A 17,437-nucleotide genomic window follows, 5' to 3' on the forward strand; every position below is an offset into this window, starting at 1 on the left:
GGGGGTGGGGGGAGGAGGGGAAGAGTGGGGTGGGGGGTGTGGTTAGATATCTACCCGGCGGAGCCGGCGGCTGTGGGGCGCGAAGAGCTGAGCGGCCTAGTGATTAGGCGAGGAGGCTCTGCACTGAACCCGGGGAGGGCGAGGGTGGCCGGAGCCGAGCCGGAGCGGACGATCAGGCGGGGAAAGCGGCCAAGGCCGGGAAGCGGCGGCTGGAGGGCGGCCTGCGGGGCAGCCCCGGCCTAGGCCCGGCGGAGATGTCCGGCTGCTGCGCTTGTACCTGCGCGGCCGCGCGACTCCTCACCTCCTCGCTCGGCTCCGCGCAGAGAGGTAACAAAGTAGTCCCTCTTCCCTCTTTCCCAACCTTGCGGCGGGAGACGACTCGCTCGCTCCGGGACTTGTTTACAGCCTGACAGTGGGATCTTCCCTAGCCAGGGAACGAGGCCTTCTTCCCCCAAGGACGGTGGGGAGATGTTTCCTCTCCTCCTAGGTGTCCGGACGCCCTCCCTCCTGTTAAGGAGGGGGCTCTGAAGTGAATCTCCTTGTTTTCCATCTTGCTCTACAGGGAAGACTCTTGGGACTAAGGCTGCTTGAGTGCGACTGAAGGAAAAAGGGACCTTAGGGCCACTGGGGCGGGGAAACCGAGAAAGCTTGAAAGCTAAACGTTCTGGGCCAGATTCCACCGGTTCCTCTCCCAAGACCCCCAGGGTTCCCACTTAGGATATGTTAGCGAACTTGATCATGAGGGGAGGAGGCGGAGGGAGTGTTTGCGTGCTTGCGTGCTTGGTAGCGTGAGGACCCGAGTTAATATCCTTTGGTGGGGGTTGTGGGGTAACTAATCAGTATCCGGAGGCTTCTGCCCTGTCTGGACTTGATCCCTAGCAGTCGCTGTGCAACCTCGGGGGCATAGGCCGCTTTGAAGGCCTCCCAGGTCATGTCCCTGTCATTGTGTTGTATTCTGCCACACACGTACACGTAAACAAGCATCACAATACTTAACTGATCCCGTGATCTCTTGGGGAAACTGATCCAAGAAGTAGCTTTGCTGACTTTAAGAATGAGTTCCGCCAGAACAGGAAAAATTCCCCTTGTAATTTTCTCCTGCGGGGGTGGGGGGGAAGGAGGGGTAGTAAGGACATGGTTGGTCAGCAAGTGTTTTTTTTCTCCGGTGTGAAGAAGATGGGACAGCAGCCAAAAAGCGCTTCCTGAACAAGTTTGTCCATTTCACTTCAAAGTAAATGAGGCCTACAACTTAATTATTTCCTATATTTGCAAGATAGATTTATAATCATGTTAATCTTTTTTTTTTTTTAATTCTAGAGAAGTAAAAAGTTCCTCCATATTCCGTGGAATAGCTTTAATAGGAATTTTAGTAACAGTTGCTTAATCATAGTATGTAATATGGCTTAGGCCTGTATTTTGTTGTGTCTAAATTTGGTTACAGATTATTGACCTCAACAGGTAAAAAAACTCCCTGTTCCAGGAATCAGTTTTGTAATTACAAATAATTGAGAGGCAGCCTGGTATTTAGATTGCTTGACTCATTTCAGGAAATACTCTCCGAAAATAATATAATTTCAAAAGAGGATGGTAAGAGGAGAGTGTAGTTTTGTTCATGGCTCTTTTATTTTGAATATTTTCTTCTAGATACATATTTCATGTTCTTTCCCTTTCCCTCAAACCTTCCTAACCCCCTTTAGCCGATGCACAATTCCACTGGGTTTTACTCATGGCTCTTTTAAAAAGAGCATTTCTGAAAAAGGAATATTAGGATTCTCAGCCAAAATTAAAAACATCTTTAGGAATTGCTGGATATTACTACTGATAACTAGTATTTACTTAATAACTAGACACTCTACAGATAATCTCTTGATCTTCACAATACCTGGGGAGGTGTAGGGAGTAGTATTGTCCTCATTTTTTAACAGGAAACAAACAGGTTAAGTGACTTGCCCAGTCATACACACACACCTAATACGTGTCTTGAGACAGGATTTCTATTCAGCTCCTTCTGCCTATAAACTCAGCACTCTACACTGGGCCATTGTATATTTTACACAACTACTGGTAAGTACCAGTAGTTGTGTGAAATATAAAATCTTAAAGCTGTAAAAACAAAACAGAATAAAAAGTCTTAATGTTATATAGTGCCACATTATGTATGGACTTTGTAATTTCTTGATAAAGCAAAATGTATTCATATCCACCAAAAAATAATTTTTATAGGCTTGATCCTAACTTCATTTCAGTTTTCTAAAATACTAATTAAAGCTTTTTTTTTTTTTACATTTTTTAAACCCTTAACTTCTATGTATTGGCTCCTAGGTGGAAGAGTGGTAAGGTAAGGGTGGGCAAAATGCCGGTCAAGTGACTTGCCTAGGGTCACACAGCTGGAAAGTGTCTGAAGCCAGATTTGAAACTAGGACCTCCCATCTCTAGGCCTGACTCAATCCACTGAGCTACCCAGCTGCCCCAATTAAAGATTCTTTAAAGTTGGGATTGTGTCCTCAGTAACCAATAGGATTGAACTTCTTATAAACTGCAGGTATTAATTTTATTAGTTTTTGGAGAAGCAAAGTGAATATGAAGTAGTGGACTCGGTGAAGTACCATACTTCATTTCAGGTATCTTGGTCATTTTAGCCCATTTTGATTTCTGAAGGGAATTTGAAAAATGAATTATTTGGTAACCAGTAATGACCATGACACCACAATGATGCATATATATCCCTCTTACTTGAGAAAGATAGGCAATGTCCACACTTGATGGTCATAATGTTGCTCAAACCAACATGGTTATGTTTATAAGCAAATGAAAATATTTCAGAATCTTGCTGTAATGCTATTTGGCTGATCACTGATTTATAATTTTGTTCCTATAGACCAGTGATGGTGAACCTATGGCATGGGTGCCAAAGATGGCATGCAGACACTTTCTGTGGGCACGTGGCTGCCTTCCTGCCCACCCCCCCACCTTCCCTTACTAAAAAGGTAGAGGGACTTGGGTGGAGCTGCCCCCTCCCCCTCTTCCACCATGCCTGACAACATTTTTTCACATCCCCTGTCCCTCTGCCTAGCAGCCCAATGGGAGTGCACAAGGGGTAAGGTGGTCGACTCACTGGTAGCAGAACTGGAGGAGATCAGAGTACTCCAGCAGCTCCCCACTCGCTTTCTACACTCGCTGAGGACATTCCTCACTTCACCTACCCAGCTAACCAATGGGAGGGTTTCCTCTCTCCACTCTGTGGGGTAAGAGAGGGGCTGGAGCACCCCAGGACTCATTGAGGAGGAAGGTTATGGCACTCAGTCTAGGGCAGTGATTCACAAACTGGGCACTACCACCCCCTGCTGAGTGCTGCAGCAATCCAGGGGGGCGGTGATGGCTACAGGTGCATTTATCTTTCCTATTAATTGCTATTAAAATTTAAAAAAAAATTAATTTCCAGGGGGCTAAGTAATATTTTTTCTGGAAAGGGGGTGGTAGGCCAAAAAAGTTTGGGAACCACTGGTCTAGGGAGTGGGGGCAGGGCCGGACACTGCATCTCTAAAAGGTTCTTCATCATTGCTATAGATTAAACTGACCTAATGTTATTTCATTGGTCATGTTTTTGCAGAATTATTAGTCTAGATTTCACTATTGGCTTTTTTTCTCTCATGCCTTAACTTGTCCAGAATTAAGTAGAATTTAATTTCTAGCTGAAGTAATATATAAAATTTTAATGTTCTATATTTTAAAAATTAGTTTCAACTTTTGTAAGTCGATATGTAATTTGCTTTCTAAAATATAGTTATCCAAAAATACAGTTCCCTCTCTTCCCAATTTTGAAAGCCAGTAATCCATCCCGTTTTTTTTTGTTTGTTTTTTTTTTGTATTTCTATGATTTCATTTGCATAGGGAATGTCCTCTGTCAGTGCAAGATGTACTTAAGTGACTTGCTCAAGGATACATAAACATATTAAGTAAGATTCAAAATGAACCCAAGATCTTTATGACTCTAAGGCAGGCTTTATATATGTGTGTGTGTGTGTGTATATATATATATTTTTTTTTAAACCCTTGTACTTCGGTGTATTGTCTCATAGGTGGAAGATTGGTAAGGGTGGGCAATGGGGGTCAAGTGACTTGCCCAAGGTCACACAGCTGGGAAGTGGCTGAGGCCGGGTTTGAACCTAGGACCTCCTGTCTCTAGGCCTGACTCTCACTCCACTGAGCTACCCAGCTGCCCCCTATATATATATTTTTTAACTGTTACCTTCCATTTTAGAATCAATACTGTGTATGGTTCTAAGGTAGAAGAGTGGTAAGAGCTAGGCAACGGGGGTTAAGTGACTTGCCCAGGGTCACACAATTAGGAAGTGTCAGAGGTCAGATATGAACCTAGGATTAGGCCTGGCTCTCAATCCACTGAGCCACCCAGCTGCCCCCCCAAGGCAAGCTTTTTATGAATGTTGGTCAAATTCAGATTTTTCTGAAACTCTTCCATTTGCCCATTCTGCCCTAATCAAAGGTGGTCTGTGTAGCTTCTTTGGAAGTTACATGAAAATGTGAAATTGTTCAGATACTTTTGCTAACACAAATTTTACTGTGATTACAAGTGAACAAAGTGGATGAACGCTAAATCATCTCCATTTCTACTATAGCAAGCCGTTAATTTTCTCTTCTTACCATTTGCCTCTTGAAACCTATTGGGCTAGTTAGAGATAACCCAACAAGCATTCAGAACTTTTATTGAATCACCAGGAGTTTGTTCCACAGATGTTTGGGATTTTGTGGCCATGTCTATTGGTGAAGAAACAATAATATGGTCTGCATGGTGAGATTGACATCTTTGAAATCATAGACCTTTCAAAGTATCAAAGTAGAGAAAGAGATTTTAAGAGCTGAGAACTTTGCTATGTATTCATAGTTAATCCTATGAATAGGATCATATAAAAGTAGACCAAACTACTTTGGGGTAGAAATAAGAAGTATATACTTATTTATAAAATTGAGAATTAGTATTTGTCCTTATTGAATATTTGCAAGCAGCTTTTATATGGAAAATAAGTGCTTAATTATGCAGTTTATTTGGTAACTTTACATCCTAAATGTAATCAACTTAAAAGTGTTTATCATAAAAGAACTTTATCCAGTTTTGACTTTTTTTTTTTTAAACCCTTACCTTTCGTCTTGGAGTCAGTATTGTGTATTGGCTCCAAGGCAGAAGAGTGGTAAGGGTAGGCAATGGGGGTTAAGTGACTTGTCCAGGGTCACACAGCTGGGAAGTGTCTGAGGCCAGATTGCCAGTTTGTATGTTAATAGAACATTTAAGAATTTCTTGCTTAGTATTTTAATTCTGTAATGATCAAAAATTAATTTATAGTGTACTCAAATTAATCTTTTAATCCAGGGGTCGGCAATGTATGGCTCTTGAGCCATATCTTGCTCTTTTAAGGGCCAGATATGGCTCTTTCTGCAGGAGCCATAAAGTCAATTTTTTTTTCAGGCACTGTTACAGGAGCGCACTGTGAGCACTGTATGGCTCTCACGAAATTAAATTTTTAAAAATGTGGTGTTTATGGCTCTTGGGGCCAAAAAGGTTACCAACCCCTGTTTTAATCTAAAAGAATGTACCCATAGTTGAGAATTACATAATTCAGTTGAACACAAGAGAGTAAATGTTAAAAATTGGGTAAATTACTCTAATATTCCTTGCCATTTTCAAAATAAAATACTTTATTGGGATAATTTTTAAATGGTTGCTCCATTGTACCTTTATTAAAAAAAAGTTATGTAGTGGGCAGCTGGGTAGCTCAGTGGATTGAGAGCCAGACCTAGAGACAGGAGGTCCTAGGTTCAAATTCGGCCTCAGATGCTTCCCAGCTGTGTGACCCTGGGCAAGTCACTTGACCCCCATTGCCTACCCTTACCAATCTTCCACGTATAAGTCAATACACAGAAGTTAAGGATTTAAAATTTAAAAAAAAAAAAAAAAAAAAGTTATGTAAAGAGTAGCCTTGGGAAATACAAAAATACATACTACAAAATATCTCCTTATTTTGGGCCATAATTGTTTGCATTTTTGATAGAAATTGATTTTTTAATTTCTCAAAATCTTGTGCTTATGAATATGAAGTTTTATAGACTTCTTAATTTCATCAATAGAGGCTCTATCTAATGAAACAAATGACTTTAACTTCTGGCTTCATTAAATTGGGGTTACTTATTTAGAGCTGGCTGTTTGGACATTAGTTTGATACAGCCTGTATTTGACTAGATATTAGTAGTTATGCTTGTTAAAACAATACTACAACATGCTCCTGCTGTGGAGAGAAAGAGAAATTAGGTTTTGAAATTTAAAAAAAAATCTCATAGGTAATATTTTTTGGTTAAAAATGTTGAGTTGGTCCTACAGTAAATTCTTTATCCCAAAGGGGACAGTCTTTTCTCTTTATAAAACAAGGAATTTCTACCTATAAGGATCATTAATGTGATTTAAATCACAGAACCTCATTTATAATTAGTAATTTATAAATTTTATGATTTTATGTAAAGCTCTGAATTATGGTAATGCTTTTTAGCATGAATATTTATTTGACCTATTTTGCTAGGCCTGTTATGTACTGGAGGAGGAGTTGTTAATATTTAGCTTAAAGTTTATCCAGATTGTCTGCCTTAAGTTTTTGTTCAACATTAATAGAAACATTTATGAAGTATTTGTTTTAGGGCAAAGATAGGAATATAATGACATTAGTGATTTTACATACAGTGATTTGTCTTAGGACTCCTTTATACTCTCAAATTATTGAAGGACCCTCTTCCCAAAAAGGTTTGGGGTTATGTCTTTTGATATTGTATTAGAATTTGAAATTGGGGCAGCTAGTACTAGGCCTGAAGTCAAGATGACCTAATTTCAATCTTGTCTTGGACACCTCTTAGCTAAGTAAGTGATCCTTCTGTGTGCCTCAGTTTCCCCATCTGTAAAGTGGAGATAATAGTAGCATCTAAACTCTACGGTTGTTGTGAGAATTAAATGAGATGTGATTGTTGTAAAACTCTTAGCAACATGAAAAAATAATCTAAAATTTAAAAAATTAAAAAATTCTTAGCACACAGTAACACTACATATTAGCTTATTAAAACATCAGTGTTTATTATGAAAATAGCTTTTACTACAGGGACCCCCTCATAAAGTTTCAGGAACCTTCAGAATTCCTTGAACCATACTTAGAGAACCACTACATTAGAGAAAAATGAAATTAAATAGAAAAGGAAGCTCTTTTTAATCTAACTGGCTATATTAGGCACTGGACAAATAATTCTTTCCAGTTTAGAGGATCTGTATCTCAATCCTGTGCATGCCACTTGTTATGTTTGACCTTGGGCAAGTCATTGACCCTGACACTAGGTTTCCTCATCTTTAAAAGGAGCTGCTTGCTCTAGAGGCTGTCAAATTCAAATAGAAACAAGGCCACTAATCATATATAAAGATCCTTGGGGGCCACATGTTAACATTTATATATTATTGTATTTTTATTCCATTGAACATTTCCCCATTACATTTTTTTAACCCTTACCTTCTGCCTTAGAATGATAAAAGAGTGGTAAAGGCCAAGCAATTGGGGTTAAGTGACTTGCCCCGGGTCATACAACTAGGTAGTGTCTGAGACTAGATTTGAACCCAGGACCTCCTGTTTCCAGACCTGGCTCTATCCACTGAACTACACTCCCCCACCCCACCCCATCCAATATTGCATTTTAATCTGGTTCAGGCCTCTCTTGGTTGGCCTGTTTGATACCTCTGTTCTAGATGATCTTTAAGGGCCCTTCTAGCTCCAAATCTATAATATTATGATCTTTCTCTCTCTTTCTCCCCAAAAAAAAAACCCCCCCCGCCCCCGCTTTCTCAACAAACAGCTCTGAAAAGTGAGTTACTCTGGTTAAAAATACTTATTTCATTCATGGAATTACCATCAATTTTTAAAATTTTGATGGTTTAAATTCATCCACTTTATTTTTAAATCAGTTGTTGGTTATAGATATATCTGGGAAACATTTTGTTTATATACCCCAAAACCATCTGTGGTAATAAATAAAACTCAAATACAAATTTTATATTTTGAAGAAAAACAAGAAATTGTAGGTTTTAGATTTTGCTTTGTCAAAGATGATAGCCTTTGGATTTTAGTTCTGCTTAAATATGAACTTTTAGAAGAGAATGACAATGATGAAAGACATTCTACCAAAATATGTGGGATGCAGCCAAAGCATTACTGGGGGGGGGGTGTTATATCTTTGAGTGCATACATTAACAAATTAGGGAGGACAAAGATCAATGAATTGGGCATGCAAATCAAAAAATTAGAAAATGAACAAATTAAAAATCCCCAGATGAAAACTAAATTAGAGATCATAAAAAAGGACAAATTAATAAAATTGAAAGTAAAAGAACTATTAAGTTAATAAATAAGACCAGAAGCTGGTACTTTGAAAAAAACAAATAAAATTGACAAAGTACTGGTCAATCTAATAAAAAAAAGGAAAGAAGGAAACCAAATTAACAGTATCAAAGATGAAAAGGGAGACCTCACCTCCAATGAAGAGGAAATCATTAAAAAATACTTTGCCCAATTATATGGCAATAAATATAGCAATCTAGATGATATGGATGAATATTTACACATAATATAAATTGCCTAGATTAACAGCAGAAGAAATAGAATACTTAAGTAATCCAATATCAGATAAAGAAATTGAACAAACCATCAAAGAACTTCCTAAGAAAAAATCCCCAGGACCAGATGGATTCACAAGTGAATTCTATCAGACATTCAAAGAACAACTAATCCCAATATTATACAAACTATTTGACATAATAAGCAAAGGATGGGGGCAGCTGGGTGGCTCAGTAGATTGAGAGCCCGGCCTAGAGACAGGAGGTCCTAGGTTCAAATCTGACCTCAGCCACTTCCTAGCTGTGTGATCCCGGGCCAGTCACTTAATCCTCATTGCCTAACCCTTACCACTCTTCTGTCTTAGAACCAAAACACAGTATTGATTCTAGGACTGAAGGTAAAGAGTTTTTTAAAAAAATAAGCAAAGGAGTTCTGCCAAATTCTTTTTATGACACAAATATGATATTGATCCCAAAGCCAGGTAGATCAAAAACAAAAAGAAAACTACAGACCAATCTCCTTAATGAACATAGATGCAAAAATCTTAAATAGAATACTAAATATGAACTTTTAGCTATGTCCTAACTGTGTAGGTGAAGGGCTGAATATTTTATTCAATTTACTAATTTTTGTGAATATGAATATAATAATGGAACTGTTTTAGTAGGTTGAGACATTCTGTATCTTTTATTTTTAAACCCATACTTTCTGACTTGGTAGCAGTGGTAAGACAGAAGGGCAAGGGCTTGGCAAACAGGTTGGTAGAGCTAGGACGTGTCTGGGGCCAAATTTGACCCCACGTCTTCTTGACTCCAGGCCTGGCATTCTATCCACTGTGCCACTGAGCAACCCTTTTCTGTACCTTTTAACAAGTTATAGATTGAATTATAGGAAGGGGATGTGTTTCTATGATGCTTTGTCAGAAATGTCATTTTTGGAGGTAGAAATAATATGAGACATTTGACTACATTTTCAGATTGTAGTTTTATAGGGTACTCTGCCTCTTTATCTTGGGAAAGTTGAGATAGATCCTAACTCCTTGATCTCAATTTATGTGTATACCCCACCTCTTTTGGAATGTTTGCTTAACATTCCTTAGTAATAGTTCGGCCACACATAGTTACGCTCAAGAAACTGGCATCTGTATTTACTTTCAAGTGATGAGGTCATGCCAGGTCTGGAACTTTTTAACTAGGCTGAGTCCCAGCCCATTTTCCACAATAGGCCTGTTCCTAAATGACGTCTTAATCACTGAATAGACTAGAAGGCCCCTCTGACTTTGTTTAAAAAAAAAACAAAGCAACTTTATTATCTTCAGGTGATTCATTAACTCTGTATACCATGTGACACTTGTGTTCTGTGGGCTAACCAGCTGTGTTTTATTTCCAGGTATTTCTTGTGGTCGAAGTCACTTCCCAGTTTTAGGAAGGCTGGGGACCTTTGAAACACAAGTTCTTCGAAGGACTCCTTTTAGGACTTTTTCAGAAACACCAGCATACTTTGCTTCAAAAGATGGGACTAGCAAGGATGGTTCAGGAGATGGAAATAAGGTAGTCATTGTATCTTTAATAGTGTACTTAGAACAGCTTTCAAAAAAAAAACCCTTAAAAATGTGTGTGATAATATATGGTTCTTTGGTAGGCTTTGTTTTTGTAATTTTCTGAAGCTGAAGTTAATTTGTTGATGAGAAAATAGATGCTCAATATATTTATGTAAATATGCAGTATTTCACTTATATACTATATTTTATAAGCATGAATTTTAACATACATTAAGACATAATACTGCGGAATGATATAGAAATTTAGATCTAGGTGAAATCTGCTTTTTAGCCGGTGTTATTATTTAACATTCTGGTTCTTAACATGATGCTGTACTTAAAACCAACTCCCAGCCAGTCTACTACAAATACAAATCCTCTCATCTTTTGAAGTTAATGAATATTTTCTAGTTGGTTGTTAATATAAGATTGAGTTACTCTTTAGTTTCCAAATAGGATGGTAGCATTTCCCCTTCCTTTTGGGGGCATATTTTGTCAATGGCCATGTTTCCATTGATGCATTGGGGGGAAAATTGTCACTTGAATTGCCCCACCCTTTCTTGTAACAAAGATAAAAAGTAAAGAATACATCTGTGTAATATATGATAACACATGTAGCATTCCCCATTCCTGGTCTCTTACAGCTTTTGGCTGAAAGAAGAGATAGGGAGTTCATCATCAGTCTTCTGCAATCAAGAGTGGTCATTGTCTTTTAGTGTTATTTTCCTTCTTATTTTTATGATTTTGTTTATATTCAAGTCTTTCCAAGTTTTGTTGAATTCCTCATTTTTTTCCTGACCTTCATATTATCATAATTAGTTCAATTTTCCCTAAATGGTGATTATCTACTTTGTTTCCTATTTTTATCACAAAATGCTTAAGAGCTTAAACATTTTATTTATGTACTTTGCTTTTTTCACATCATCAAATTTTCCCCCAGTTTCTGACCCTACTCTGTCCCCTCTCAAAGAATCACCCCATATAGTAATATTTTTTAAAGAGGAAAAAAAATCAGCAAAATTGATCAACAAATACAAAGTCTGAAAATATGGGCAATTTTACATAGTTGTGGACTGTCCGCCTCTGAGAAGGGGCATCTTCTTCATCTTCTTTGTATCTAGTACTTTGAACTATGCTTATTTTTTGTAATGTTATAACATTCAATTTTGCCTTCTTTGGAGTTTTACATTGTTGTGGTCATCATATGTCATGTTCTTTGGCTCTGCTTCATTTTCTGTCAGTTCATGTAGATCTTTTCATTATTTTTCTTTATTATTCAATTGTTTCTTATAGGACAATAATAATCCATTTCATTTATGTACTACAATTCATTTAACCTTTACTACTTTATGGGCATCTACTGTGTTTGCAATTTTTTGCTATCATAAGAAGTGCTACTATAAATCTTTTCATGTATATAGTCATTTTTTTGTACTTGGGAATGCACTTAGGATTTAAACTAATAGTGGAATCTCTAGGTCAAAGAGTGGGCTTTTTAGCCACTTTATTTACAAAATTCCAAATTACTTAACCAAAATTGTTGTACTTATTTATAAGCTCCACCAGCAGTATGCCAGCATGTTTAATTTCCCACAACTTAATTGTACTTTTGACAGATTGCATTTTTCCCACATGTTGCATTATTATTCTTTGATGCCATGTGAGGATTCCCAGTTTAGACTCTGTAAGGAATTAGAATTATCTAAGATTGAAGAGCAAAAAGCACAGACTCCAATCTACCACGATATCACTTTGGCTCAACTATATTATTTGTGATTGCCTACTAATAGTAGTAACTATTCCTTTCCCATGTTTTTTGATCTTTTCAAAAAATTTCATTTTTTTTCATTTAACAAAAAGCTATTTCCTTTTACTTCTGTCCTTCCTCTCCCCAACACAGAGGGGAAAGAGAAAAAAACCCTTGTAATATGAATATAAATCTTCATAGACAAAAAAAATTCCCACATTGGCTTTGTCAGAAAAAAAAATCTTATTTTGCACCCTGAGACTATTACTTTTCTTTTCAGGATATGCACAGAACCCTCACTCTTCACTCTGCATTAGTTCATCACAGATTTTCCTGGGTTTCTCTGAAACTATCCCTTTCATAATTTGTTATGGTTTTATAATCTCCTGCTAACACATTCATTTGCTGTAATATAGGGAAGCTATTCCTACATAGTTTCTAGTTTGTCATCACAAAAAGTACCTTTATAAAAGTTTTTGTACATATGTGCTTTTTAAAATTTATTTGATTTCTTTAGGGTATAAGCCTACTACTGGGTCAGTTTAATAACATTGGGGGCATAGTTGTAAATTCTCCCCCTATGTTTATTGAATACAGTAGCATACATTGAAAATAGAAAATATGTACCACACAGACAGATTATATACAGTTCACAAACTTGCTTTTTAGACAGATTAGATCTCTATTTGATGTCTTACAGATAGAAAAAATATTTGATGCTTTCAAATACATGATTTCAGAAATTGCATTAAGAATAGTGGCTAAAATTGTCTGTACCTTTGACCTTAAGATCTCACTGCTAGGCCTCAATAAGGTCAAAGAAAGAAAAAAGTTGTATACAAATAAATGAATGAATGAAATGAGTGAGTGAGTGAATGAATAAATAAATAAATGTTCACAGAAGTATTTTTTTGGGCAGGAAAAAACTAGAAATGAAGGTACTCATTATTTAGGAATGTACAAGTAAATGGTGGTACATAAATATAATGGAATATTACTATCCCGCAGAATGCAATCCTGCAATGAATATGAAACAAACATAGAAAGACATGAATTGTTGCAGAATTGTTATGTTAAGAACAAGTAAAACAATATACACCATAACTATAACATAAATAGGAAAAAGAAAATTAAATAAAACACTGTGTAATTATAATGACCATGAAAAAGCTCTAAAAAGAGTTTGAGAAATTATACTTCCTTTATTTTAATGGAGGAGTGGGGATCTCTGACTGTGTAATGTTGTATATACTATTAGACACAATTGGTTGTTTTTATGGAGTCTTTTTTTTTTTTTACCAGAGAAGACTTAGATTGGGGAAGGGGAGGGATATATTCAGAAATAAAAGTGGCATCACTAAAAAATAAAGTGAAATTGACATGTCTTACATCAGATTTGTATAAACTTCATAAATCAGTTTTACACATTCGAGATCTAGAAGTTAGAATAAAAATATTAGTGGGTTTAACAATATTATTTGTATAAACATAGTGTTAAGTTATATATAAAATAATTACATGAAACTTAACAATTTACATCCTTTTTCTCCACAAACATTAGAAACCAGTGAGTGAAGGAGGCAGTAAAAAATCAAGCTCTGGGAATTCTGGGAAAGGAGGAAACCAACTGAGATGTCCAAAATGTGGTGATCTCTGCACACATGTAGAGACTTTCGTGTGTAAGTATCAACATATTACCTTTTACTGACCTTTCCTCTCCTTCCTTCTTTAAGATTGCCATTCCTATAAATTAATTGCAATGATTTAGAAACTAGAATTGTTTCCTTATTACATATATTTCTTATTATACTATTTAAAATAATCAGTATTGCAAATACTTAAATATATATATTTGTCATAGTAGTGTAGAGCAAGGTGCCACATTTGTCCCAGCTTTACTATGTGAAAATATACCTGGAAAATGTTTAACAAAATAAATAAAAATACAGTAGAACATAGATAATATTAATTTCTGATTTTTCTAAGTCAATATATGGTAATCAGAGATCTGATTCAATTTGAGTTTAACACCACTAGTATAGAGAATAGTTTAAGACCCTTGATTACTAACTTTATTTTTGTCTTTAATATTTTTTTTATGTGTGGCATAAATCTAGCCTTTAAGTCAGGAATACACTTAAGTAGGCATTAATTCATTAAACAAGAATTATTGAATATCTCCTATGTATATTGGAGGCATTGATATGTCCTGGGGGTTAGGTGGATGCAAATATGAGTGCCTGATTGGAGTCCCTGAGGAATTTTAAATCTACTGAGATATAAAACATCTATGAAATATAAGATAGTTTGTAATAAGTTGAGGCTTAATGCTAATGAGCAGAAGAGAAAAATCATATTGCATTATATCTTTATAAATAGTATTTTGTTTTCCAAATGCAAAGATGCTGTTACTCAGTGTTATTTCTTGTGCCAGATGTCATATTTGCTAGCAGTACTTAGGCTAATATCAGTAATTCAAAAAAGTGATTCAGAGAGCACTGCCATACTTGCCTTCCCCCTTTTAATTGTTTGGATGTAAGAGGGTTGAAGAACTTGTCAAGCTTTTGAGTCTAGGGTAATAGGAAAAAAAATTCTAAAGACTCTTAACAGTACCACTACCATCTCCATTAGTTCCAACGTTCCTATTTTGTAATTAATTAAAATTATTATTTTGAAACTTTTAAAAGCATAAAATTCCCATTTAAAGAAGAAATATATATGTGTTACATTTTTATAATCATAAAATAGACCCTGATAATTAAAAACCACAACCCAAAGGTTGATGCTTCCTTTTTCCTAAACCCATAAAGGAAAATCCTCTGTAGGAATGAGACTCAGAATTCTTTTTTTAATAAACTCTTAATTTCTATCTTAGGCAATCAGGGTTAAGTAACTTGCCCATGGTCATAGCTAGGAAGTATCTGAGGTCACATTTGAATCCATATCCTTCTGACTCCAAGCCCTATCCACTGTGCCCCCTAGAAGCCCCTAGAATTCTTTTTTTGTTGTTATAACCCTTGCCTTCTGTCTTAGAACCAATACTAAGTAGTGGTTCCCAGGTAGATGAACAGTAAGGGCAATTGGAGTTAACTGATTTGCCCAGGGTTGCAGAGCTAGAAAATGTCTGAGGCCAGATTTAGACAATGTGGTATCAGCACAGAACTCAGTCATGAGACATAGTCTTCATCTGTGCTCATGGATAATTTACTTAAACTTTCAGTGCTTCAGTCTTTTCACCTGGAAAATAGGGTAGTAAAAATTTTAATGACCTGTAAGGACTCTTCTAGGATTAATACCATATGATTTTCCTCTTTGATATCAGCATAAGAAGTTTTTACTTTTGAGATTGGTGCAAAGAGAGTTTTCTAACCCTTTTATGATTTTGGTGGCATACCCTGGTGGTGCCCTGGAGGAGGAGGGGAAAAAAACCAGTACGAATGGATTAAAATTAGGATCATTTATTTGTAATGGCAGTTTTATTTGTTTTTTTGGTTGATTTAGTATGAATGCCTTTGTCTTAAGAGAAGTTTCCAAGCTTTATAGACCTAGAAAATAACTCTTATTTTCTAAAGTCAGTTGCAAAGAAATATGTACAAATGAATGGACATTGAATGTTAAATGATATATTCAGAAAACTATATTCTTAGATTCTTCTTGAATTTTTAAAAATGTGATTTTGGACATTTCACTTTGAAGGAACCCTTGACTCATATGGCAGCTATTTTTACCGATTTCCATGGAATCTACAGTAACTTGAAAAGTTGAGGAATCATAGTGTTTAGTTACATACTATTTAAACAGTATAGATTCCATGTATGTGTTTTTACCCTTTGGTGGACTAGTTGAAGTGAGAGTTGCTGTTTTGTGGATGACTTACTAGAGTAGTCAGGAATTACTGCAAGATCCCTTTCTCAAAACTATCTTCCTTACATTCCCACTAGTTGAAACTACATTTGGGGTAATAAGTTCTTCTGTGATAAAGGTTTAGTTAAACATTTTTGACTTTCATACCTTAGAATCAAAGGGGGAGGTACAGTGGAGAAGAAGGGGAAAGAGGGCAGAGCTGTCTTTAATACAGGTTTGTTTTTTTTTTTAAACCCTTATCTTCTGGTTCCAAGGTAGAAAAGTTGTAAGGGCTAGGCAATGGGGGTTAAGTGACTTTCCCAGGGTCTCACAGCTAGGAAGTGTCTGAGGCCAGATTTGAACCTATGACCTCTCATCTTGAAGCCTGGCTCTCAATCCACTGAGCTCTACCCAGTTGCCCCCTAATATAGGTATTTTTAAGGGATCTCTAGAATTCATTCCTGGTGAATGGATCCACAATGCCTCATGCATCATTATTCTAAATTGGAAATAAGATAATATGGATATAAGCAATAGTATGAAAGCACAGGAAGGGAAGTTAAGAGTAAATAAAAATGAACATAAAGAATAATACATTAAATTTGCTTTTATTTTAAATTTATGACTAATATTTAGTTGTTTTCAGTTATGTAGAACATTGTTTAAATTTTTAAATACTAGTCTAGCATTGAAATTCCTTTTTTTAAAGTCTGCAAAAACGTTGAATTTTAGAAGGACAATTGCCCATGACATCCCTTTCAAGTTCTTATTCTTCCGGAAATTTCAATCTTCTGAATTTAAAAAAAATATATTTTATCTATTTCACTTATTTTCTCTTCCTACCTCTTATTAGGGAGAAAAAAGAAAGACAAAACCCTTTTTTAACAGATATGTATAGTCAAGCCAAATAAATTCCCTCATTGACCACTCTAAAAATATGGATTTCAGTCTGTACCCTGAAACTGCCACCTATCTGTCCAGAAGTGGACAGCATATTTCAATTCTCAAACCTTGATTTAAAAAATTGAAATATAGATGTCCTCTTTGGGAGGAAGTTTTTTTAGAAAAGTTTTAGAAGTTTTGAAGTTGTACTCCCAGTTTAAACCAAAGAAACTCTCCCTTAGCACTTCTTGACTCAGATGTTTTCTAGACATTTAACTAAACACCTTATCTATGTAAGGTGCCACTCTGCTGAATCACAGAGATAAACAGCCAACACACTCTCTTGATTCAAGGGGCTTATAAATAACATCATGGAGGGTAAGGCTGAGGTGACTAATGTATAATTTCAGAGCTTTTTTTTTTTTTTTTTTTTTTTTTTTAATTTAAAATTTTAGTCCATTTGAAACTTTTGGTTGATTTGGTGGAACTCTCCTTAGTGGCATCCAATAGCAAGTTCATGATTGTGGGGAATTTCAATAAAGTAATCTCCTCACAAGGTCTGATGGGCATGTTCAGTCTTGTTCTATCTTTGGTGCTGTAGAAAACTTGCAGTGATGATTTGTGGAGAAATGCTTCTTTAATAAGTATGAAGTTCAAAATTTTCATTGTGTTAACACTATTGAATTAGATACTTGGAAAATCATTTCAAGGAATATATTTTTACATTTTACAAAATCATTAATGAATTTCATTTAAAATTTTAATAAATACAAA

At 36.1% G+C, this 17,437-nt stretch overlaps 1 protein-coding gene across 1 annotated transcript in view; it reads left to right on the forward strand.

Annotated features, from left to right (window-relative positions):
* The first annotated feature begins 47 nt into the window (after window positions 1-47).
* CLPX (caseinolytic mitochondrial matrix peptidase chaperone subunit X) overlaps window positions 48-17,437 on the forward strand; it is a 47,675-nt gene continuing 30,285 nt past the window's right edge. The window contains exons 1-3 of the mRNA XM_044665345.1: window positions 48-327; window positions 10,041-10,201; window positions 13,500-13,617. Coding sequence (XP_044521280.1) covers window positions 255-327; window positions 10,041-10,201; window positions 13,500-13,617 — 352 coding nt within the window. The 5' untranslated portion in view covers window positions 48-254. The remainder of the gene's footprint in view (window positions 328-10,040; window positions 10,202-13,499; window positions 13,618-17,437) is intronic.

This window comes from Gracilinanus agilis, chromosome 2, assembly GCF_016433145.1.
Source record: "Gracilinanus agilis isolate LMUSP501 chromosome 2, AgileGrace, whole genome shotgun sequence".
Lineage (NCBI taxonomy): Eukaryota > Metazoa > Chordata > Mammalia > Didelphimorphia > Didelphidae > Gracilinanus > Gracilinanus agilis.